At 43.1% G+C, this 23,832-nt stretch overlaps 2 protein-coding genes across 2 annotated transcripts; both read right to left on the bottom strand.

Annotated features, from left to right (window-relative positions):
- Window positions 1-2,618: 2,618 nt before the first annotated feature.
- Window positions 2,619-6,128, bottom strand: LOC119010615 (3-keto-steroid reductase/17-beta-hydroxysteroid dehydrogenase 7-like). The gene is made up of 9 exons (XM_037082891.1): window positions 5,923-6,128; window positions 4,513-4,716; window positions 4,298-4,390; window positions 4,059-4,173; window positions 3,772-3,966; window positions 3,267-3,371; window positions 3,121-3,177; window positions 2,928-3,026; window positions 2,619-2,792 (listed from the first exon to the last, which is right to left on the bottom strand). The coding sequence occupies exons 1-9, from the start codon at window positions 5,955-5,957 to the stop codon at window positions 2,676-2,678; spliced, it is 1,020 nt and encodes a 339-aa protein (XP_036938786.1). The 5' UTR covers window positions 5,958-6,128; the 3' UTR covers window positions 2,619-2,675.
- Window positions 6,129-7,156: 1,028 nt separating this feature from the next.
- LOC119010552 (discoidin domain-containing receptor 2-like) lies at window positions 7,157-20,836 on the bottom strand. The gene is made up of 17 exons (XM_037082749.1): window positions 20,747-20,836; window positions 19,332-19,422; window positions 18,078-18,180; window positions 16,526-16,763; window positions 15,100-15,247; window positions 14,764-14,866; window positions 14,403-14,586; window positions 12,913-13,153; window positions 12,737-12,802; window positions 12,064-12,200; window positions 10,123-10,336; window positions 9,803-10,026; window positions 9,520-9,641; window positions 9,198-9,416; window positions 8,865-9,099; window positions 7,393-7,542; window positions 7,157-7,297 (listed from the first exon to the last, which is right to left on the bottom strand). Exons 2-17 carry the CDS (start codon window positions 19,405-19,407, stop codon window positions 7,163-7,165), a joined length of 2,595 nt encoding a protein of 864 aa, XP_036938644.1. The 5' UTR covers window positions 19,408-19,422; window positions 20,747-20,836; the 3' UTR covers window positions 7,157-7,162.
- Window positions 20,837-23,832: the final 2,996 nt, after the last annotated feature.

Raw genomic sequence — 23,832 nt, 5'->3', positions numbered from 1 at the left:
GTTAGCATGTCACAGGCATACATCCCAACTTGTCCATGTTACACATATCAAATCAACATTTATACTTTACATGATGTAAAACTTTTATTATAAACTTACATAGTGGAAGAAATATTTTGATAAATTGTATAATAACTGAATGTGGCTGCTGCGATATTATGACGAAACTTTAACCGAGGACCTAATCTGAACAGTGGCCTGCAACAAGGCTGAGAAACAGCCTTCGACCTGTGCAGGAAAGCAGTTATTGTTGATCGGATCACAGATGTGATCATCATACTATAACCACCACATACGTAACATTACATGTCCGTACTGTAATTATCCGCTCTGGCCACATACGACCTCCCCATCGTGTTGCCTCGAACGTCACATGTTGAAGAACGTTTTTTTTTTCCGTCTGACTTTTTTCAACGCAAAGCGACGCCCTCGGCTGTGGGCAGCTTCAAGGTGGGACGCTTCTCTGTCGCCTCGCATTCTCAGCTAATCCCGTCAATCTGCACTGCAAGCGAAAAGCACAAAGATCGAGGTTGGTGTCAGTGATTCATTGGGAAGTGAACAGATCTGCCTGCTGATATAGTCTGCAAACGCGTCCATTTCACTTTTTTGTATTTGACAACGGGAGCCACATTTGCTGCAGCCTCCTCTCTGGTTTATTATGAATGTGTTGTATGTCTTCATGACACTGACAGACTGAAAGACAGAAAAAAGTTTTTTTATGGGTAAGGCAAGTTTGTTTGTATAGCACAATTCACACGCATGGCATCAAGTAGGAGGACGTCAAGAGACAAAACATTAAAACAAGTTAAGAAATAGGAAAGTAGGCTAAAATCAAAAAGGTTTTAAAAAAAAAACAAGACTAGGAAATTAAAGTCACATTGCAGTTCAAAGCTTCAAAATTGCTTCAGTGAAAAGCAGTGGCAAACAGAAAAGTCTTCAGTCTTGATTTAAAAAGAGTTTGTTCCAGATATGTGATGCATAGTAACAGAACGCGGCTTCTCCCTGTTTAGTTCTGACTGTAGGGACCGGAAGCAGACCTGTACCCTGACGACCTCACAGGTCTGGATGGTTCACAGCGCAGCAACAGATCCGAAATGTATCTTGAAAACCATTCAGAGCTTTATAAACCAACAGGGTAGTTACTAAACTAACAAAGACACTTCTAACAAAACCTCATATCCTTCATATTTAGCTACAGAAGAGAGCGAACTGTTTCGAGTTTTGGAATCAGCTGCCACAAAACCTAGGTTTGATACATTCAGATGGCTGAGAGGACGGCTTTGTACTTTTGAGTGGCCTTTCATGCTTTCGGGCTGTCGAAAGTCCTCTTGACAAATGGATGTTATTTTGTGTGAAGGCTTTGGAGGAAAGTAATCTTATGTTCGACAAAAACCTGTGCAATGGTTCAACCAGAGTGATGACTGAAAGGGAACAAAGAGTGCTTCCTACAGCGGCTGTCCAGGCTGCATGGTGGGACATCTAGTTATAATAATGCATTTTACCAGCAGATCCCACCTGAGCTAGAGTCAGTCCATGACGTCAAAGCTCCTGAAGCTCAGCCTGCACCCATCAGTGTGTGTTATAATACATCATTGATTATTGATTTGAATAATACTGTGAAAATATTTTTCCTCCTCTAACATCAAGCGGAGGAGAGATCAGTGCGGCAGTACATGCTGATGTTGCCTTGAAAGGGTTCAAAATTTTAATTTCAGGAGGAGATCGCTAAAACAAAAGGCTGTGCAGAGGAGACTGTGAAAGGAGGAAGCTGTTCGACACAATGCTGTTTCTGCACTGATAGAAAGTCCTCTTAACAAATGGATATTTCTTTGTATGAAGGCTTTGGACATAAGTAATCTTATGTTCGACAAAAACCTGTGCAGTGGTTCAACCAGAGCGATGACTGAAAAGGAGCCAAGAGGACTTCCCTTTGCAGTAGTTCGGCCTATTGTGTTTTGGCAAGAGAGGCAACAGACAGTTGCTTGGTGGTTGGTCGATGGCCTCAGGAAAGTTTGTAAGGCAAGAAGCAACATGATACAGCGATCAGAGGACAACACACAGGCAGGCAGTGGTTTACATTACAACAAGAAGGCAGTGACACATGACACTCCTGCTGGTTATTGATCTCTCGTGACTTTGTGGACCCAGCATTATGGTTTCAAAAAGGATTTGAACAAATAACAGGTGGTTATTCAATACTGAAATGTGAAAAAGACACCAAGTCATGAAGGTCTAAACTGATGGTGAAACAGTCTCAATTTAATACTGACGTCTCTACATGACCTACATCAGCAAGAAGCTGGATCATCGGATTGGATTACGACTTGTCAGGATGTAGATGGTCACAGAATTAAAACTATGGTGGAGTGCTGACTTTCACAGCCCGAGGAAAGAAGCTGCTCTGTGGGATGGTGGTGTGTCACTAAAAACAAGGTTTACTTTGATTCACCATCGTCATGTTACAGATCAGATACTAAAAATGTATTGTATCTCTGTATCAATTACTTTAAAAACAAAGTTAAGTTCCTTGTAGTTGCTTTAAATAGAAAAGACAGCAGACAGAAAAGGCACATAACTCACTGATGCAACTTGCAGGAAAGAAAATAATAGCAACACGGTTATTGCGTTTGTTACAAATTGCACATGATTTATTTAAAAAGGAATTCTATTCTATCTCACTCTCCATTATCTTCCTTGTCAGCAGTTCTCTCACTCAGTTTCCTTCTGACTTCTTTCTCAAGTTCTACGAGTTTTGTGTAGAGGACTTCAGACATTTCTTCATCGATGTCCATCTGAAATGTAAACAACAAACAGACAATCTGAATTAATTTTAGTATAAATCATCTTCAGAAGCCGAAGGATGATCCCAGTCTATCTGATCATTATTTTAATCTCTGATATTTAGAAACAGTGGTCTGGTTGCTCACCTGTTGAGGCTGAGTGTAGTTTCTTCCAAGTCCTGACGTTAAACTGTGATACTTTGCTCTCGGATCCAGCGACTCTGGGTCTTGAAGAAACAGCCAGTGCTGTGAAAAGCCAGAGCAGGACTTCATGATCAGACCGCATTCAATGTAGAGACACTAATCCTTGAGATATTTTCATAAGGACTCGAAAACATACCAGTGCCTCTGCTCCGTTGTACGGTGTAAGTGTGAACGTGTTGGTGAAGATCCTGATCTGGAAATATATCACAATAATATGATAACAGTTCTTACAACAACTCCAGTAATATTTAATACAGAGGCGTAAAAACAATGTTTACTCACCAGCCACATGAACGGCATGATGAGAGTCCAGAAGAAGGAGGGGAGGATACCGTAGGTCAGATTAGTCATCACCAGTCCCGGACATATAACAGAAGAGAACAGCCCCTGTCCCAAAGAGAGGAAAACACTTGTTAAACACAACAGATGATTGTCTTCTTAAAGGATGTGTGTGGTGTTTTTAAGCCCGCCTTCATAAAATGTGATATTCTATCAATCAAGCTTATGAGCAAGATTATGCTTTTTTTGTTTTCCAACATTTTTACTGACAAATTCCATGTTGAACAAAATTCCACACCTTTCAAATTCATAAACAGGTTATTGTTTGATTTATTTACAAAAGAAATCGTCCCCATCTACTTCAGTTGCTTAGGAGAATGCTGCATCACTATTTTGCAGCAGAAATGTTTTGGGGACCATCAAACTTCACCTGACTCTCCGTCTGCATGCGTGTGAGTAATAATCACAGTGCTGTCCTTGCGATCTGCAGACTGTGTGATGGACAAACCTGGCTGTTCTTGTGTCTGTTGAGAGCCAGGCTGAGCATGTCTGAAGCGTACTTGGAGGAACTGTAGGGCTCCGTCCCATTTTTGTGCTGCATGTCTTCCATGCTGAACGCAGAGCGGCTGGCGTTACTGGAGGAGGTCCACACTACCCGGGATGTGCTACCCGCCTCACACAGCAGAGGCTCCAGCTCCCTGATCTGGACCGCAGAGATAAAGAGACGACTGTTTCAGTGACAACGCGTACGACAAACGGAGATGACATTTTAGATTTCCTGTATGTGTGTTGTACCAGGAGAAAATGGCCGAAGAGGTTGGTTGCAAAAACTTCCTGCAGACCGTCTGAGTTGACGAGGTCCTGCTGAGTTAAGAGGCCCTCTGCTGTCGCAAACATGTTGATGACATTGCTGCAGTGAGAGGGTAAGCTATTACACAACAGCATGGACAACAGACACACTGCTCTTGCATGTGAAAATGCAAATCAAATAACACAAAGAATAAAAAGTCAACAGGGTGAAGTTGGATAGTTACCTGGAGAACAGACCCTTAAAAAAGGCTTTGACATTTACTTGTGGATTTGGCATAATTCCTGCATTGAGATACAGAAAGTCAATTCTGTTGTACCTGTGGCAAAATGAACATGCATATAAGATTCAATCTCCAGTCCATATCTTCAGTTAATATTCAACTGCTGTAAAGCAGTGTGTCCACAGTGTCAGGACATCACTGTATGGCAGTATCAGTACCTGGCCTTGACCTCCTGCGCAGCAGTGAGCACCGACTCCACAGAGCCTACATCCAGGTGCAGCAAGTCGACACGGGCGTCGGTGCGAGAGGCCAGGAGTGCGGAACGGGCGGCCTCGGCCCGCTGCATGTTTCTGCAGGCCAGACACAGCCGGAGCTGGCCGTCCTCCGCCAGCAGTCTTTCACACAGGGCCAGGCCAATGCCGCTGTATGAAGTGACAGATGGCAGAGAAACACAAGCGTGTAGTTAAACTTCCCTCAGGAACTGTGCGTTGATCTCACAGAGTAAATGAGGCATCAGTAAACACAGAGAAGAAATGATGACGGTAGATTGGTAACATAATACCTATACTACCATACTATTTAGTGTGCCAGAAAAATGTGTCTCCCTCTTGGCGAAGTTGCAGTTTGGTATTAATCAAAATAAATCCTGCAGGAGTTTGGCAAGCAAAAGACACGTTTGTGACTTAACATATACCTACAAAAGCGAGGCCCTGTAGAAAAGGTTTGGAAACAACTGGCATAAAGAATAGAAGCACGGAGAAACAGTGAGCCCTGCTATCTCAAACCTATGACAAACCAATTTACATGTTTTTTTTAAAGCAACATTATGTAGAAATTGGCATTTTGTGTAATCTGGCACCCCCCACAGTTTCTCAGTGCAACACCACTATGTAGATACAAATCGCAGGACTGTTACAGGTGCTAACTACGGACAAAAGTCATTACGTCTTCTATGTATGTAACCCTGTGATCCTGCCCTCTCACTGAAGTTACATAGTGCAGGAACAAATGACAGACAGCGCTCACACTGTCGCAAGATACTTTACCATCACAATGATTCTGAAGCGGTTATTTCAAGCTGAAAAAGTTCATCATGTGACTTTAATCTGCACACAAACTGAAACAATTGGTAGTTTTGGAAAGAATTCTGTGCTATTGCTAGATCTTCCAGTCTGTCTGGTGGACAAACATGTAATGACATCCACATGACACTAAACAAAGTAATTAAAATATTACCCACACATATTTCTGTAATTTCTGTTCTTTTACTTAGGCTATAAAGCTAAACCTTGAAACACACTGTTGTCTTAGCCAGAAGCTAATATCACTCGACTTTACCATTCAAATGTTGTTATTTTCTGATTGTGATGTGTCTGACACACACAAGGACATACTGTATGTTAAGTAAAGTAGGTTAACATTATTACAGCTCGGAGACATTACAGTCAGTTTATGACAGAAACAGTTCATCTCTCGACCTCACAGCACAGAGCAGCTACAGGAGTTAACACAGCCTCACACGCATGTTTATAGAGTTTTAGCAGCTAAAGTTAGCAAGAAGTGTCGCTTTGTAACACCGTGACAAACAGAGCGTTCAGGGGTTTTTTTTCTTTACAGTTTGAACTGACCTGTTAGCGCCGGTTACTATCACAACTCTGTCCATGTCTGAGCGGAGTTGGCAGCGGCCGTGTGTCAAAACAGAGCCGGGAGAAAAGTTTCACTCCAGCGGTGGGTTTATATTGACCGGGGATGTTCATCCCATCGTCCGATTCAGGTTGGAAGGCAGCAGCCTATATGCAAGAGCGGAGACGTGGTGTGATTGGATGTCAACAAACAACGGGCCAATCAGCTCAGCCCACTACGGGGAGCGAAGAGGGACTAAATGGTAGAAGAGCGCAACGAAGGAACCTGCGCGTGTGCAAGACTGCAGTGCTTATCCTGAAAAATATAAAATAAATAGTCTATCTCAAGTTATTTTTGTACCCATTGGTATACATACACTATTTCAAAGCAAAAACCCACTCTTTCTTTTTTTGAGCATTGCATTGTGGTTTTTTTAAATTCACAATTAATTCATTTTCTTTTTTATTTGTTTCGGAAATGTCATTTTTTAAAATTTGTATTTGATTTTGTTGTTGCTTCTCAATGCTTTTGGCGATGTAAACATCGCAACATGAAAACGTTGCTGATGAAATTTTGACTTTGCATGTATGTGTTTTGCTTGCGATGAAAACGACAAGGAAAGTATGACAAGTAGGGAATATCAACCTTTCTTTATTTACAGGGGTCTTTGGTTTGACAGCTATTGAAAAGGCAACTATTCAATAATATACAGTTAATTTATTTCTGCAAAGGGACATTAACATGATTGTAAAACATGTCAGTGAACTGCTGCAGGGTCATGAAAACAATCTAATCCAACCAACGATCATCACAATGTTGGCAAGCAAACATATAAACATTCATAAAACACAGCTGTGTTGACATTCTCTCATTAATGTGCACTATAATTCAATGTTTGCATAGAAAAAGCAATGACAGAAATATTCACAATTGTGTTTCAAAAGCTGGGATAACCATGGAGCACTCTATAAATAAACATAGGGTAGTATATTAAAAGACATTAATAAATACACAGAGGTGTCAATAGTGCTAATTTGCATAATATCTACAATTTAAGGCTCTGTTCAAGTGTATACCTTCTCTTCATCTCTTTGTATTTACAGCATCATTGCATGCAAGCAAAAAAAAACAAAAAAAAACAAAAACAAAACAAAACAAAACAAAAGAAGATGAAAAAAAAAAAATCAAGATGGAAGGGAGCAACTGTGACAGTGCATGGCAGAGGGAAACGATTGGTTCCAACTGCTACGCCAGGCTCTCCATCAGCTGGGTGTGTATGTCATGAAAGCTCGGTCTCTGCTTGGCGTTCCTCCTCCAGCAGCTCAGCATGAGATCGCTGTAGACTCGATCGGGACAACAGGGAGGCTTCGGCAGATACACCTGGGAGTGTGAGAGTGTCAGATTTTCAGAGGAAAACGGGAAAGGCACCGTGTGATGAAGATGCAGAGGTAAGCCCAAACCTGTGCGACGCCTACCTGCTTGCCCTGGTCCCTGAAGAACTCGCCTGTGTTTTCGATGACCTGCTCGTCGGAGAGCTGAGAGTAGGGCTGCTCCTTGCACAGAGTCAGAATCTCCCACAGAGTCACGCCAAAGGCCCACACATCACTGGCCATGGTGAACTTCCCCTGAGAGAGCAGACGACTTGAATCAAAATGCAATCTAGTGTGGACTTAATATGGACGATGACTCATAATGCTTGTGTTTAAATCATAGCTGCAATGTTATGAGCAATAGCATCACATGGACTAACACACAGCCTTATGGACCTCTCGTTCTTTTCATGTTTCTGAATCCCTCGAGTGAAATGTGATGAAGGAAACTGAGATCCACTTTCATTTCTCCCTCAGTAGGATTGCACTGTAAGGACATTTTTTCAGCCGATACCCACAACTGGTAATTCACAGCCTCTCCCGGCATTATTTGTGTTTAAACTCTCAGAACTCATGAAGAACATGTATTGCAGATTAAAATCGTGTTGCCTGAAACTGTTAAAATGTCCACAACAGCACTGACGCGTTTGGCTCTCTAGTTCCCACCCTTTACATCCACCCAGGTACAGCAGTTTGACGTCATTGCGCAAGAAAAATGCAACGCACTCTTCTCTTCTGTCTTTTTTCTTCCTTTTGAAATATAGCTCTAAATTGTGTGTGTGTGTCTCCTCATGCAATAAAAGAGAAAAAAAAAGATATTCTGGTATCCCTGCTCTCTTCATCCAATCAGCACTGAGAACGCCATAAAGACGGAGTACTGTCTGTTCGGCTGTTCTGGCACCAACACTGGCAATTGTGGAACAGGGAAAGTGTCAACTGTTGACGACTTGTACTAACAAGTGATTAAACATGCTTGAAGAAAAGAAGGAGGGAAAAAAGAGCTGCCATAAAAAAAAAATAAAGGAGGGAGGAGATTGATAAGTCAGCTAAAACAACAACAGTGCTTACAGCAGCTTCAGGTCAATGAAGGGAATTGAGCCTCGTACTCTCGACTCCTTTTATGAGCTTTAATTCCATTAATGGCCAATAATCTATATTATACGTTTTTACATTATTGGCAACTCAATCATTGAACTTTTAAATTTACATGGGCCCTGTATTATAAACGAAAATCCAGCAGAAAAGTCTGATATACGTGCCCTGTGATTAACTGAAATATAAGTAATTAAGTAAGTTGAGTTTATTAATTAAAGCACCTTTCACATAGCCATGTCAGAGAGAGCCTCAGGAGAGTAAAGCTGAAAATAAGAACATAAAAACAGCAAAAAAATCAACCCCCAAAAACAAAAAACAGACTTAAAAAAAACAATTTAATTACAAAAACTAGACAGCATAAGGCCAATGTGAATAAATCTGTAGATTAATTGCAGCTCCTTCAAGCCATTATTTAAGCTGTAAAACCACAGCTGGGCTGACAGGGTGAATTCCATATGTCCGCAGCTCTGCACAGCACTCACCAGCAGGATGCTCTCCCAGGACATCCAGCGGATGGGCAGGACGGCCCGGCCCTGGATCCTGTAGTAGTCTCCTCTGTACAGGTTCCGACTCATGCCGAAATCAGCGATCTTTATGGTGTGGTTCTTACCCACCAGGCAGTTGCGGGTCGCCAGATCCCGATGGACGAAATTGAGAGAGGACAGGTACTTCATGCCAGATGCAATCTGCACTGCCATGCCAATGAGTTTAGTGTAGCTGCAGAGCAGAGAAGACCACGAAGACAGAGAGTACCTTCATTAAAGGGCACTAGACAAACAACAATCGTTATTGCTTAGGTGAAGGTATGAGCCTACCTGACCACACTGTTCCCCTCTTTTTCCTCCTCTTCTGCCTTGTCTTCATCGGCAGCCTCCTTCAGTCTGAGATTGCAGAGGAACTGGTTCAGGTCTCCATTTTCCATGTACTCGGTGATCATGCACAGCGGGTCTGTGTCCACACACACCGCCAGCAGGCGAACGATGTTGGGGTCCCTCAGACGAGACATGATCCGGATCTCCTTCAGGAAGTCGTTCCTGCAGCACAGCGGGGGGGAAAGCGGTTTGCAATCCACCACCTGACTGAGGACTGAGTGAGTAACAACAGGCAGCTGGAGGAAGATGTACCGACTGCTTTTACCTTGCATTCTTGTTGGCATCTTCCCGCAGTGTTTTCACAGCCACGAGCAGAGGCGACTCGTTGTTTCCCTCTATGGACTCATCCAAAAAGTCCTGCATGCCCTCGGCCTCACACAAGTGCACCTGGTTGCAACGGAAAAAGTAATTTTTTCAGTCCACCTGGCGACATCTATCGTACAATTTTCAAAATGGGAGCTATAAAGATGCATCGACATCGCTCGGCGAGAAAGGGAGCCGCCCAATCAGTCTAATATGTTTTCAGTAGGGAATGCCAAAACACATACCTCTCCAAACTGGCCCTCTCCCAGTTTCTCCTTGAAGGTGAGCTTGTTTCTCGGGAACTCTCTCATGGAGGAGTCGGTGCCAGCGAACAGATTCATGCTGACAGCAGTGATGGAGTAGGTGCTGCTGTCCATGGACTCCTGGAGGCTGATGATGTCTGCCTCCGCGTAGTGCGGGGCCCCGTCTGAACTGCTGGTCGCAAGGGCTCGACAGGAGGTGCTGGGCCCTGATGCGGAAACACACACACACACACACACACATTTACAGCAGCTGCCTCTGTCTCAAGCCTCCACAGCATCCACGACATCGTGGTTTGTCTTACCAAGGTGCTCGGTGGACTGAGCAAACTCGGGCAGTTTCCTGATAAGGCGTGAAGGCTCCTGGTAGTCGGCACAGAGGGGGAAGATTCTCTCATAGGTGGAGTTGGAGGTGGAGCCGCCCTCCTCGCTGGACAGAGAGGAGTGGTGGGAGGAGAAAGCCCGCGTCTGGACCGCGAGGCGGGCGGTGAGCTCATCGTCCAGGATCCGACGGGACGCCTAAGAGAGTGAGCATGTGAGTTGAGTCTGTTACTGTGTTTGTCGTCAAATAATCAGATTTGTCGACAAAGATGAAGATAGCATTCTTAGCAACTATGGAAAAGGTTTAGGGCCACTGACATTTTTTTTTTTGGGGGGGGGGGGTGACTTGTTTCTTTAACTTCTCAGAGAAAAAAAAAAATCTGAATTTTGAGAATAAAAGCAGTTTTTCTCTACAGCCGCTCTAATCCTCCACTGTGGACGCTTGCAGGGATTGTGACTGAGGGAAAGGAGACGTCCTCGCTTTGAAATTTGCAAAAAAAATGTTTCATTCACGCAGCTTTTCATTTCAAGGCAACTCCCTGTAGTGAGCGGAGAGAAGGCCACAAATAGGCTACAGATGAGACAATGAAAGCTGCGCCTACAATTAAGGAAATCGCGAGATGATGCCCAGCAGGGGTTCATGACAAATGTGTGATTCACAAATCAGTAATAAATGTTCCATGTTTGTCATTCCAGATCACCACCGCCACCCAAGAGACATTTTAATTTTTCAGCTGTGCTTCCTTTATGCTTCACACTTCAAATCCAAATGGCGGTGGTGTGTGAATTGAAGGATGAATGTCTCACAGCCTGAGACAAAAAGCTGCTTCACAGTCCGATGGTCCGGCAGCGGATACTTCTGTATCGTTTGTCAGACGGCAGCAGGGTGAACGGACTGTGGCAGTTGCTGGGTGTCATCTTGTAGTATCCTTCGAGCTCCGTGGAGACATCTCACTTCGCCGATGTCACCGATGCTCTGTTAGGTGGGGACTTCCTGTCTTGGGCCGTGCCGGTTTGGAATGTTAAAATATTTCAGCGCATGAAGCCCATCTTTTCAACAAACCCATAGTCTTTTCCTTTGAAGATGTGTCTCCCCCTGGTGCCATAACACCACGCCGACCACTCTTTGATTTGTCTCATCTCGTGGACAGTCTCCGCACTACAAAGCGCGTTGCCAAATAATAACTAAAGCTTGCATCACATGTGACTTGTACGGGCTGCAGTCCTTTCTTTAGTTACTTCTGCAAAAGTAGATCATGTTTTTTTTTTTTTTTTTTATCCCTGTGTGTTTGTTGGTTGGTTTATCAGCAGGATTGCACAAAAAATACTAATCGGATTTCCACAGATGGAGGATGAGTCTCAGCCCAGAATAGACCTCATTTCGTGCGCTGATAAAGGGATTCGGAATGTTTCTCTCACTTTCTTTAGCTGCAAGAAACAGGACACTTTTCAACATTTTTGTGAATTTCTCAGGGAATTATGCATGGATCTTGACGGAAAAAAAAGAGAGGTGTATTTAGTTGGCTGGTATCTATGAGTGACTACAATTTGATGCAGATTCCAGATCTGGTGAGCTTAAAATAAAGTTAGAGGTCAAATTTAGAGGGCTACAGTGCGAGATGTAAGGCTTGATTGAATTAACAGGACTGTAGGGCTGTAGTGCCTTGTGTATTTCTTCATTTTCATTTTATTTATTTTTTGTGGTTCTTGTAAAAATCAGTATGCACACAACCTCTACTCCTCCTCTGTGTGCAGTGTTTTCTCGTACTGGATTTGCACACCGTCCACCTTCTATGAGAGTAACTGAGACTGAACCACTGATGCCAAGAATAGCAAGAATGTTTTTTTTTAAATGATTATCAACAGTTATTAACAAAAAGTTCAGGAGATCAATGCAGGCAAATTGCAGAGAGCGCTCCTCTCACCTTCTCCAGCATCTTCTGCCAGACCTGCCTCCACAGGATGATCACTATGATCGCCAGCAGGATGGCGATGATAGCCACCAAGCAGCCAATCAGGATCCTGGTGTTGCTGTCGTCCACTTTGTGAGTGGGATCGTCCCCTGCCCGACCAGATGAGAGGTGTGAGTCGAGGAGGGGTTCGTTTTGACCCATCACAGCTCAGTTTCTTAACACAGTAATGCCTTAATAACAACCCCCTCTGTGATGTGTTAACACATTTATTTTTAATGGTCAGTCGTTTCTGCTGCTGTCAGCAGGGGGCACTGTTGAACCAGAAAACATTTCAGTTAAACCGCCTCTTAAACAAGCCACTACCTTTAGTTTTAGAGTGAGATAAATCTTCATACATTACGGAACGTTGCACGACAACAATTAAAGCAGGAAAACTATAATAAATGAAAGAACCTCTTAATATATGATGATGATATATGATATATGGTTTCTGATTGGTTGACTGAGGATTATACTAAGCCTGTGTTTTTTTTTTTCTATCACCACAACACTTCCCAGCAGCCATATATCAAACCAGCCTCCACTCCCCCCTGCCAGCATGTTTCTCCTCTGCCAGGATGTTTTACTAAAATTACATACCCTGCTAAAAAGACAAAATTCATAAATAAGAGGTTTAACTGCTGACCTGGCAGTGCGTTTGAGGGGTGTCCATGTTTGCGAGGAGTCAGAGACGTATTGTACACCGCTGAGCCTGCGAGGGACAGACAAGGAAAGACAAAGCTGAAGGAAATCAGACACTGTTTATACTGCGTGGGGAGACAAAGGATCAACTTTAAGTCTCCATTCTGATCCCATCTCTACCTGACTGGAAGGCCACCTCACTGAACAGCATCCAAAGGTCGCTGAAGTGGAAGCGGCATTTGATGGCGCTGGCTGTGCGGTCCCCCAGGGGCACGGTGACGAAGCGGGCACCTTGGTTCTGGCGGTCGACGGCGGGCCTGAAGATCACAGGGTCGGCCTCCCAGTCTGATCCTGACCGGAAGTAACAGCTGGCCTGTCTGAACATCCTCGCCCCTCGGCTGAACATGTTGTTGCAGTGAACCTGTGGAGGTGGATGCGGCGGACGCGTGAGTCACGGTCGGTCGGAAACATTTTATCACGAATCGAGTCTTTAGTTGAAGGATGAGTTGCAAAAAAAATGAAAATTCAGTCATAGTCGTCTCAACCCCAGGTCATTGGAAAGTCAGATGAGGTTTCGTGATCCATAAAACATTCCTGGAGCTTCGCAACGAGACAGCGTTGCAGCATTCTCCTGGAGTAGATGCGGACTGGAAAACAGCTGAAAAGAAAACATAAAATGGCTCCACAGAACTTGCCTTGCACGATCCAAATCTCCACAAGGCCCTGACAGCCTACATCGATTTGAAAAGATGTTATGTACACAGTTTTGAAGCTGAAATCTTCGCTGTCGCTGCAAAGCTAAAAGCGTTAGCGTATGCGCCCTGTCTGAAGTGGCCGCACAAGCTCAACCATAAACTGAGGGTGTAAATAACGTCTTTTCAAATCCGTAGACTTGGATTGCACTAGATGAGCTGTAAGGAGCCACTTGATGTTTTGTTCGGTGCTTCTTTTGTCGTGAACTTGATAATGAATTTCATTTTTGGGTGAACTTGACCTTTAAGGCAAGTCAAGCCCTCAAGTCCAGGATACTGCAATCTTACCTGCAGGGTCTGAATCAGTACCTGAGTAGTGAATCGATTTTGTATTATAGTTACTGATAATCAGTGAAATGAATGTAATCAAACATAAGATAAACACATTTATAGATCCTTGTTTATTTCTTTTTTTGGTCTCCATCACTTTAAACTGTCAAATACACCTCTGAGAGGTGGGATGTGTAACTAAAGGCTAGTAACATCTTAAGAATAGTCAATCATCCTGCTAATGTCCACATGGACTGTGCATTACTGTGACCAAAGTGCTCCAATCAGTCAGAATCAAAGGGGCAGGTGAGGCGGTTGTAGTTAAGACTAATATGTGCTGCTATGTTGTGGCTGAAAAACATCCCCTTCCTATCTCTGATCCCTGGCCACAGCACTTACCCATGACAAATCGGCTAATTATACAGGAGATATCATTTTCACACTGTAGGGCAATTTTGCATCATTACATAAAATTTATGTCCCAATAAAATTTGCAGCAGCTATTGAAAGTGGGAGCCTGCCCGGCATGGGCGCAGCACGGCTCCCTTACACAACACAGAGTAAGTGTTGGCTCAGCACTTCTTTAAATATTCCACTTTTTCATTATTAAGCTGTTCGGCGAACTCCCCCCCCTCCAAGACTGCTCACCTTCATGGAGGTGAAGTTTCGAACGTGGTCAAACTCAAAGATCGTCTCCACGTAACCTTTGGGGAAGCTCTTGTTGCTCCAGCCCACGTAGTCGTAGCCCGGCCACATGCCGTATATGTGGCTGTGGAGGAAATCGTCCAGACCCCAGGTGCCGTCCGTCAGCTGGCCGAGGCCCTTTGTCAGTCTGGCGGAGGGATGAATGATGACAGGGAGCACAAACTTTTGATTCATTGAGGAGTGGAGAGAAAATGACTGCCCTCGTGGGAGGCAAAAAAATAAAAAAATAAAATAACTATGATTAACATAAGCCTTAATTGTGGCCTCCGTCTTTCTGTTCTAGAAGTAGCAGTAAAATTCAGACCTTTCAGCTGACGCTCCATCGTACACAGAGTCATTAAAGTAGACATCCAGGCCTCTGTAGATCATTTGGTGCCCATCTGGAATGCTGTAAGACACCAGGCCATCTGCAGGGGGGCAGGTCAAAGGTCAAAATATAGGACTGATTTGCTCACTGCATGCTTACAAGATATTAAAACCTTTTTCAGCATGCCAGAAAAAAAATGTCATAATGAAAGTGAACCCAGAAAGAAACAAATCCAGGAAAAAGAAACCCAAATAAATAAATAAATAAAGTAGATGACGACAGTGCAGCTACATAATCACACCACACTGTGTCTACTGGAAAGTAATGACTAACCCAGCCATTCACAGCCGTAGAGCTCCACTCTCATACACACGATCATTGAGTGGTCCGTCACCGGCATGAAGCGGACAAAGCGAGCGATGATGGGAGGCTCCAGATCCTTCAGCACCACATCATACGCATTCCTGTTCCCCTCGATGACCTGGAGGAGGACGCCCAGATGACATGAACGAGAGGGAGTGTAGTGAAACGCGTCAGGAAAACTCACACAATGTAAACACACTGCAGTGGGTAAACTGCTGCAAGCTCTTATGTTTCTTATTTGACCACATTGCTAATGAGGTCTGCCGCCAACTGCAACATAAAGATGTTACCTTTTGGTAAAAGTGTTTGAATCAGATCCATTTTTATTTTTTAGGGGGGTAAAAGTAGCAATACTGTAATCTAAAAATATTCTTCCAAGAAAAGCTGCTGCATTTAAAAGGTTACTCGTGTAAAAGAGCATAAGTCGCCTATTAATAGCAAAATAAACTTAAAGTCTTACAAGTGAAAGTACTCATATGTCAGAACATCACGCTGTGAGCTGGGGCTAGTTAGAACCATTTCATGTCCTATTGGGTAGTTTAATCCACAACTCTGCATCAAATTTCATGAGCACATCATATTTCTTATATACAATTTTGAATTTGTAGTAAATGTGGTTGAGTAGTCACAAACGTAGTGGCGTAGAAGAATAAAGCCGGAGATGAACAGAATAAACGTACTATGTTACATTGGACCACTGCTCTTCACTTAGAGTTACAAGTATTGTGACACACTCTATGAATGAATGTCACAATGATGAACGTCATGTATGCATATATACTTTTGTCAGGGTTTTGTTGAGACTATAAAGTAGATTAATAGTGGCGCTACCATCACCATTGGCTCATGGACTACCTTTTGAGGCCTCGAATTTGGCGTTAATTGCTGTCACCATCTTGATTTTTACTGCAGCTAGAAGTGACCACAGGGTGGGTAGGGTAAAGCTGGGGAGAGTATCCTGATTGGATCTGGCTGAGAACCTGCGGACACTCGTTGGTATTGACTTGTCTATCATAAAGTAGCCGCGCCCTTAAGCATACCCTGCTTTATCTATTTTACTTACTACTTTAAATACTCATTACTTACTCATTACATACACATTAGGAAACTGTTTTTTGAAGTGATGAATGAAGTGAGAATTAGAAGCATTTTTTCACAAGCTTACATGCAATGTGACTTCTTTTTGAAACCAGTGGAAAGAATGCAGGTTTAAGGTGCTTCTGCAGTGGCTTCAATTTTCAAACTTGGAGGCTTCGTCCATGTTTTAGCAGTTGTCCTGACAGTAGTGAACATTTATGCTCCCGGTCCAATTAAGATGCATGATAATGTGAATTCATACATGCCAGTGTCTGGAATGCGACGCAGTGACATACAGGCATTATCGCCACATGCTCACCTGCCTTCCCTTCCTATCGTGCCAGCCCACCCAGTTGCTGCCATCTCGGCTGTACTTGATCCTGTATCGCTGGGCGAACTCATTACCCATGCCGTCTGCGTGGCGACCTTGGGTGCCCACCAGTGTGATGAAGTGCAGCGAGCGCAGGTCCACCTGGAGGTACTCTTTGAGGCCGTCCGGCTCTGACATGATGTCAGGACACCAGGCCCCGTCACCGTCTCCGTTGTCTAAGTCAAGTCTGAATTGGAGGGTGAAATAAGAGAGGAGACAGGAGGAGAAGAAGAGTACAGAGGAGGCGAGGGGCATGAAAATGAAGAGGAAAAAGGGAAAGAAATATGAGATATGAATAAAGAAAACTGAAAGGTGGTTAATGTATCTACAATGGGGTATCTTTTCTGTGCTATTTAATTCCTTTGTGCCAGAGAATGTCTTTGACTTCTCTATATTAATGTTGGACATGATGTAAAATAGCACCGTGATCATTTATGCAACCAGTTCATGAAACTTTCATATAGGCTGAGCTTCAGAACTCTTCAGCAGAGGGAGCTGGCTCAGTTATCATGAAACCTGAACAGCTACAGTTTCATGATAACTAAGCAAACTGATAAAAATAAAATCAAGAACAGCTACTAAATGATAGAATTAAAACACTTTCAAATATTCAGAAGTGATATGTACTGACAGCATTAAAGCAGTGGTTAGTTTGGAATATAAAGAAGAATTTGGCATGGATAGGAACTGGGACATGCTGATGTAAATTAGCCTAATTAGGATAACTCTGGATAAATCGGATAAAAAGAGAAGCACTTCACATAAACACAGAACTTTACAGGTTATCAATAAAGGAGCTAACTAGAGCTGGGCAATATACAATACACAAAATATCATTATTGTGACAAGAGACTCTACATTTCAGATATAGTTGCATCATGGCATGAGTGTTTATTTTTCCCTTTCAAGGTTTTGAAAGGTCGCATTACAGTTAAAGGTGCAACATGTCAGGGCCATATTGGTCAACTGTTGAAGTCATACTCAAAACAAATAGGGGTTAGCGTATCACCGTAGTAACAGCTAACTGCTGCTAACTGTCAATGCGGTTAGCGAGCTAGCGATATTAGCGGTACAGCTAGTGGTCTGCATGGTTAGCTGGTGTAATTTTATATTAAAGACCTAATGTACCAAAAGTCATCCCTACAATACAGTCACAATATCGATATTGAGGTATTTGGTAAAAAAATTGACATATCTGATTTTGTCACTTAGTCCTTTTATTTATGAAGTGCTTTTAAGGAGATTTCAAATATCTATCTATCTATCTATCTATCTATCTATCTATCTATCTATCTATCTATCTATCTATATATATATATATATATATATATATATATATATATAAACATAAGGCCATATTGCCCAGAGACAGTAACCTATTGGAACTTCAGTTTAGTATACACTGTACTTGCTGTCTAATAATTTACTGCACTGACGACATGTTTTAAGTGAAGAAAGCAAGAGAAATGAAGCTGACATATAAGAAAAGAATCCGACGTGCCTGCCAAATCTTGCAGCAGTTGACTCAGACCACTGACTGGAGGCAGAGATGTCCTCGTCCTCAATCTGCCCGCCGGTCATACCGAGAGGATATCGACACATTTCTACAAACACATGAAGCATCAGTGACACACATGCCGTCCTCAAGATGAATATGTTTTCATGTGTGTGGATATGAGTGCCAGACCCTCACGCCTACACGTGCCATGTGAGATTTTGTCCTTTCTGTGTATTTGCAGGACTGCGAGGAGAAGTGGAGTATGAAGTGGTCAACCTCCCCCCTTCCCCCAGTTCCTTTCCTGCAGCCCTGCAAGGCCTCTAAAGCCAAACAGAGGCATCACTGTGTAGGTGCCAGTCTAAGCAAAATGAGACAGGAGGGGCCCCGGAGGTGCCTGCTCCTCATTTTTTTTCATCCTTTTTTTTTTAATAAGTTGCACACGTGAGAGACATTTTCTGAGCTTTAAAACATCTGCTGGGGATTAAATGTTATGTTGCGCGGCCAAAGATGTAAGTGAGACAACAGCAGATGCTACATCATAGTGTTAAAGTGATTCACTGGCCGTACTGTACATCTGTTCACAGCGTCTAGCAAGAGCGCCATTGTTTATTCTGAGGACCTCTACCTGGCAATTAAGAGACATCATTGTTTTATTCACCGTCCCACACCGAGCGCGGCGACAGTTGCTTTCAGGGAGCAGCAGAACAAATAAGCCTTTTACTGTGAAAATATTCAAAGTGGGAAAAGTCAAACGGGTGCATGTGTGTGTGTGTGTGTGACAGAGAAAGTGTGTGTTACCTACAACTGCGCCTAAAAATTTTCTTTTTCTTTTTTTTTTTTTCCACGAATGCCCCCTGCTTGTGAAAGGTCTACCTGTTCTGAGGATATTTGCTGTCTGACCATCGGGTAAACCACATACACGCACTGACACACACACACACACACACACACGCCCGCTCACACACATTACATTCTTGCATTTGTAAGCCCACCCACCTAAAACTGCTTTCCTTCTCCATCTTGTCACCATGCCTGTCCCTCATGAGCATGAAGGACGTTATTTTAAGTGTACGTACAATGTATGTACATTTACTGGCTCACGCTTCACACACCATAAACTAACATACATACAGTTCAGCTCATTCTATCACTGATTCTCTGACCGGCACGTGCATTGAGCCAAGGAGGTATTCAACCCCCGCCTGCTCAGGGAATGAAGGACGTGGATGCGAAGGATAAATATCTGCGGTATTATACCTGGGTTGACTTGAGATCTCACAGCGGCAGCGAGCAGGATAAAGACGACATGGTGTGAGATGTGTCGAGCCTCCATCCCTTCTTTGCACACCTAAAAGTTCAGGAAGGTTGGTAGATCAGCGGATGAGATCGGTAGCACAATCATGTAAGGCGTCGAAACATTTTTGATGATCAGAAGGTTTTGAAAGTCTGTTAGCTGAAAAGTAGGCTGAATGAGAAGAAAAATAATACAAATTAAGAGTAAAATGGATTTAGGAAAACTGAATATAAGAATAGTAAAGAAAAATCAAAGATGACTATGTTATATATGTTATTAGCAAGCAAACAAACAAACAGACAAACTGATCTTAAAGGACAACACAGTTTGAAACTGTTTTTGTTTATATGTGGCGGACCCCGCCACCTTTCTAGCTTCAAACAGTGTTCTGGGGACCTTATTTTCCTCTGAAAACAGCTTGTTTGTTCAGTTATGGAAAAAAACAGATATTAATGTGTTTGTATTATTACCTCATTATATATTTGAAATATTAAAAGTCTTGAGTTGAACTACTCCAAAACCACACAGTGCCCATTAAATCGATGTTAAATGCAACACAAAGGTTTCTAAACATCAAACCACACAGTCTCTATTCATCATTTACAAATAATCATAAACATCAGTTGCAACTTTACAATAAAAACTTTCGACTAAACTTCAACCAAGTGTGCATTTATGTATTGTTGATGGTTACTGTTCACTGCAGCTACATTTCAAGATGTTGGTCAAACGGCTCTATAGAGCTGAGCGTCCATTAGGCCCTGGTGAGATCCACTGTGGCACACGCACACACAGTCCTCCTTGTAAGCCCTCACAGTCCCTTGCATTTTATCCGCCTCGTAAAAAGCCCTGTGAAGCTCTCAGTGACTTACAGCTCCGGCACACTCTGGCACCCAAGGACTCAGACCACTGCTCAGAAACTTCACGTGGTGGGCTCACCGGAGATGTGAGGGGACAATGTTGTCCTGTGTCAGTGCAACGTGCACGAAGCGCAGTCCTACAGCAAGCACGGTGCGTTTCAGGGTTTTACGCTTTTCATATGTCAACTAAAATGAGAGAAAATCAACACCACACACTGAATTTATAGGACTTCTCTTAGTATCTCTGGAGACCTGACCTGATGATCAGTGACTACCTTTGAAGTGGAACAACTTTTGGATTTTTTCATATATGAGTTACTGATTAAAATGATGCAAATCATATACAAATAAAGCTTTAATCCCTCATCGTTCTTCACCTCAATAAAAAAAACAAAAAACAGATTGATCTAAGATTATTTCCCGTCTGAGGTCAAACAGAGCCAACACACACTCCCTTCAAGTCAACGTGGACACCGGGGTTAACAGCCACATGTAAGAAGAACATGGATTTGACTTACTTTTACAAGTTCCTCTCTCCTTATTATGAACCCATCTGTTTCAGGGAATATTCCACATCTACTGTGAGTGGATGCATTCAGCGCTGTGAGTCGCTGACCTCCTCCTTGCAAGGACTTTTTGGGAATGGAAAAGAGAGAGAGAGAGAGAGAGAGAGAGAGAGAGAGAGAGAGAGAGAAAGAGAGAAAGTGAGTGAGTGAGAGAGAGAGAGGGGAAACGAAGGCTGATGTAACAGTCTCTCCGGCTGGAGGAAAGAAACAGAGAAAATAACACGCTTTGGGATTTTTTCTGAGGGGAGGCCAAAATCCCAGAATTCCACCTGATCCACAAATGGTTTCAATTATGGCCCACAGAGGCAGCTGTGAGCAGCAGTAGCTGGCAGCTTCCGCCGAGCGAGAGCTACTGACAAAAACAGACGGGAGAACCTGCTAATTACTGAGGGAGGACGCAAAGTTTCAGAAAGAACTATGGCCGCATACAAACAAGATGAGTCACAGCTGGGATTAAAAGTAAAACGGACGCAGCAGCCACTGCAGAAGAGAGGCTGAAGATTGTTTCGATTATCATAAATGAATATGTTATTCACAGTGGTTTGGTAGCTTGGAAAAGAGCTAGATTTACAACTCTTCTCTATACAGTGCTTTACAGACACTTAGAGATCATGTTAATGTTGTAAATACCATGCCTTTACACTGTCAGACTCAGACAGGACGCCCCCCTGGTGCCTCCATGTTCAAGTAAGTGCTGCAGAAGTGCCACCTTGGATGACCCCTATGGTATATAAAACATAAAAACCTGCTCTCTAAGGAGCCTTTCAAGCGTGTTTGTTGCCCACCGCTTACAGCGGGTGCCCTTGTTATTCTTTCGGTCCCCTGGCCCTCAATTATCCTGAGTCTGGCACCGTGCCTTGTTTTACTTTTATGTACCCACCCAAAACTGTCTGAACAAGTGACAAAACACTGAAAAAAGTTTTATTTTCTTCCCACAGTCATTTAAAAGTGCTGCTGCAGCAACAAGATTGGCCACGAGAGGCTTCCTCCAGGATGTTATGTGTGAAAACAAAGCCTGATGTAAATGTAACGGCAAGGGGAAAGAAACAGGCAGAGAGATATGAAGATTGTTTGATATCTGATATATGTGCTTAAGTGGTTCTTTTTTGGAAGAGTTAGAAGAGTTAGAGAATTAGAAGAGAATGTCAGTGTCTTGTCTGTACGCAGGAGATGGAGCTGGCGTTAGTTAGTTAGCTAGCGGCAAGCTAAGTGAAGCGCAAAGACTGAAAACAGCCAGGCGAGTTGTTAACTCACCTAGCTAACCTTTTGCTGTATGTAGCTTCATATTTGGCGTACATAAATGCCATCAAGCTAAGCTAACTAATTGCGTTCTACAACTAAACTGTGTATATACTCTGAAAAAAAGGGTGATATCGATCTTCCAATCAAACTCCCTGCCATCATGACATAAACAACAGCCACTGTTGAAGTCGGCCATGATGGAGCATCAGAGTTATTCAGGAAATGAGTGAGAGAGTGACTAAAATATTCACAAGGTCTCATTAATACTGCTGTCTGCCTCGGACATACAAGAACACATAGGGACAGAAACTGGTGGTTTCCAGACTTATTCACTTACTTACTTGAAGGAGAGCATGAATGAAGACCATCCACATGGCCTGTATGATTAAATTTGATGACTACCATACAGTATATTGATGCACTGAGACAGGAAGTGGATAGTGGTATATTTTATTACAGTTATAACTCACTAATAGCTCTGTGGAGCTGGAGCCTAGCTACTAAGGCCTTGAGCTAAATGTTAGCTGATGTTCAGCGGGCATTGTGTTAACTCTGGTCCATCGCTTTTGCAGGTATTTGAGTGGTCTACCTGATCTGCTCTAGTAGAAAAGTGTCATGAGATCATTTTTTGTTGTGAATTGACGTTATATAAATTAAATTGAGAGGTCATTGTGGCTCATCTGGGAACCATGAATACCTTCACAAGAACTTGTACCATTTAATTCCTTAATTTTTGATATTTCACTAAATAAATGAAAATACCGACCAGCTGGTGATGGTGCGAGACAGGCTGGGGGATTACCAAAGTCATTAGGATTTATCTCTGTGATATTTCATTCCTCATTCCAATAATTGTTGAGATATTTCAGTTTGGGCTGAGGAGGCGGGCCGACTGACACTGCCGTCCCCAGAGCCACGGTGCTGGTCTGGCTAAAAAGACCAAACCAAGAGATAAACTTTGCACTGAATGTGCAGCAAAACGCAAGCATTTGAATTTTACCCACAGAATACAAGGGGGGGAGTGAGAAGTGTGACGCATCTTTCGTTATGATAAAACAAATAAAAGCAGAGGCCACGTCCTGGAGGCCACCCACTATCTGTGTCAGCAGCAGCTGCACCGGCAGAGCTGCAGGGTGTCGTGGCTGGATGTGGGTGGGTAATGGCTGAGATTCTTTATATTCTCCAGCTTATCCTGCAGTGTTACATCAAGCCGCCGCTGTCTGCGCACACAGCCAGCTTAATGGGAGATGACCCTGTTTAATGACCACAGCTGGTGTCTCTCCGACAAAAAGAGAGAGCCATCACCATCACAAAAGATCTTCTGCATGCCCACATCCCATTTTCTCGACCAATTATTAATTACTAACGAGGAAAACATTTTGAAAAGGTCAGCCCAGGAGCTGGTGCTGCTTATCATTATGTCGGAGACATATTTCGGTTTTAATCACCCATGGATTCAATGAGGCAATTAGTAACTCACACTGAACATATCATGATGTCAGGCGGCATTTGAGAAAGGGTATGTCATCCCACAAGGAGTAAAACTGGTTTAAGTGCACTTTAATTTTTAGTACACTTCATGTGAACAGACGTCACCTTGGGGAGGAATGGCCGAGAACGACAGAGAAATATGGCTACATGTGCACAGCAGACGGATTATGAGTGCGAGAGAGTGGGGAGGCTGAGCTTCGGAGGAAAAGAGGGGAGGAAGGTGAGCGAGGAAGAGGAAGGATGAGAAAGGAAAGCCAGGAAGAGAGATTCATTGATTTTGGAAAGAGCTCAAAGACATATCCCCC

Source organism: Acanthopagrus latus, chromosome 21 (genome assembly GCF_904848185.1).
Source record: "Acanthopagrus latus isolate v.2019 chromosome 21, fAcaLat1.1, whole genome shotgun sequence".
Taxonomy (NCBI): domain Eukaryota; kingdom Metazoa; phylum Chordata; class Actinopteri; order Spariformes; family Sparidae; genus Acanthopagrus; species Acanthopagrus latus.
This window is presented reverse-complemented; position numbering and strand designations above follow the sequence as displayed.

What these genes read in the sequence shown, in the direction of transcription:
- LOC119010615 (XM_037082891.1), bottom strand. Translation starts at nt 5,957, where the DNA reads ATGGACAGAGTTGTGATAGTAACCGGCGCTAACAG. An exon ending in ATAGTAACCGGCGCTAACAG is followed by an intron (nt 4,717 to 5,922) that starts GTCAGTTCAAAC and finishes CACTTCATACAG; the next exon opens with CGGCATTGGCCTGGCCCTGT. An exon ending in GCGCAGGAGGTCAAGGCCAG is followed by an intron (nt 4,391 to 4,512) that starts GTACTGATACTG and finishes ATTTTGCCACAG; the next exon opens with GTACAACAGAATTGACTTTC.
- LOC119010552 (XM_037082749.1), bottom strand. Translation starts at nt 19,407, where the DNA reads ATGGAGGCTCGACACATCTCACACCATGTCGTCTTTATCCTGCTCGCT. An exon ending in TGAGGTGGCCTTCCAGTCAG is followed by an intron (nt 12,803 to 12,912) that starts GTAGAGATGGGA and finishes TGTCCCTCGCAG; the next exon opens with GCTCAGCGGTGTACAATACG. An exon ending in GATGCCAACAAGAATGCAAG is followed by an intron (nt 9,417 to 9,519) that starts GTAAAAGCAGTC and finishes GCTGTGCTGCAG; the next exon opens with GAACGACTTCCTGAAGGAGA.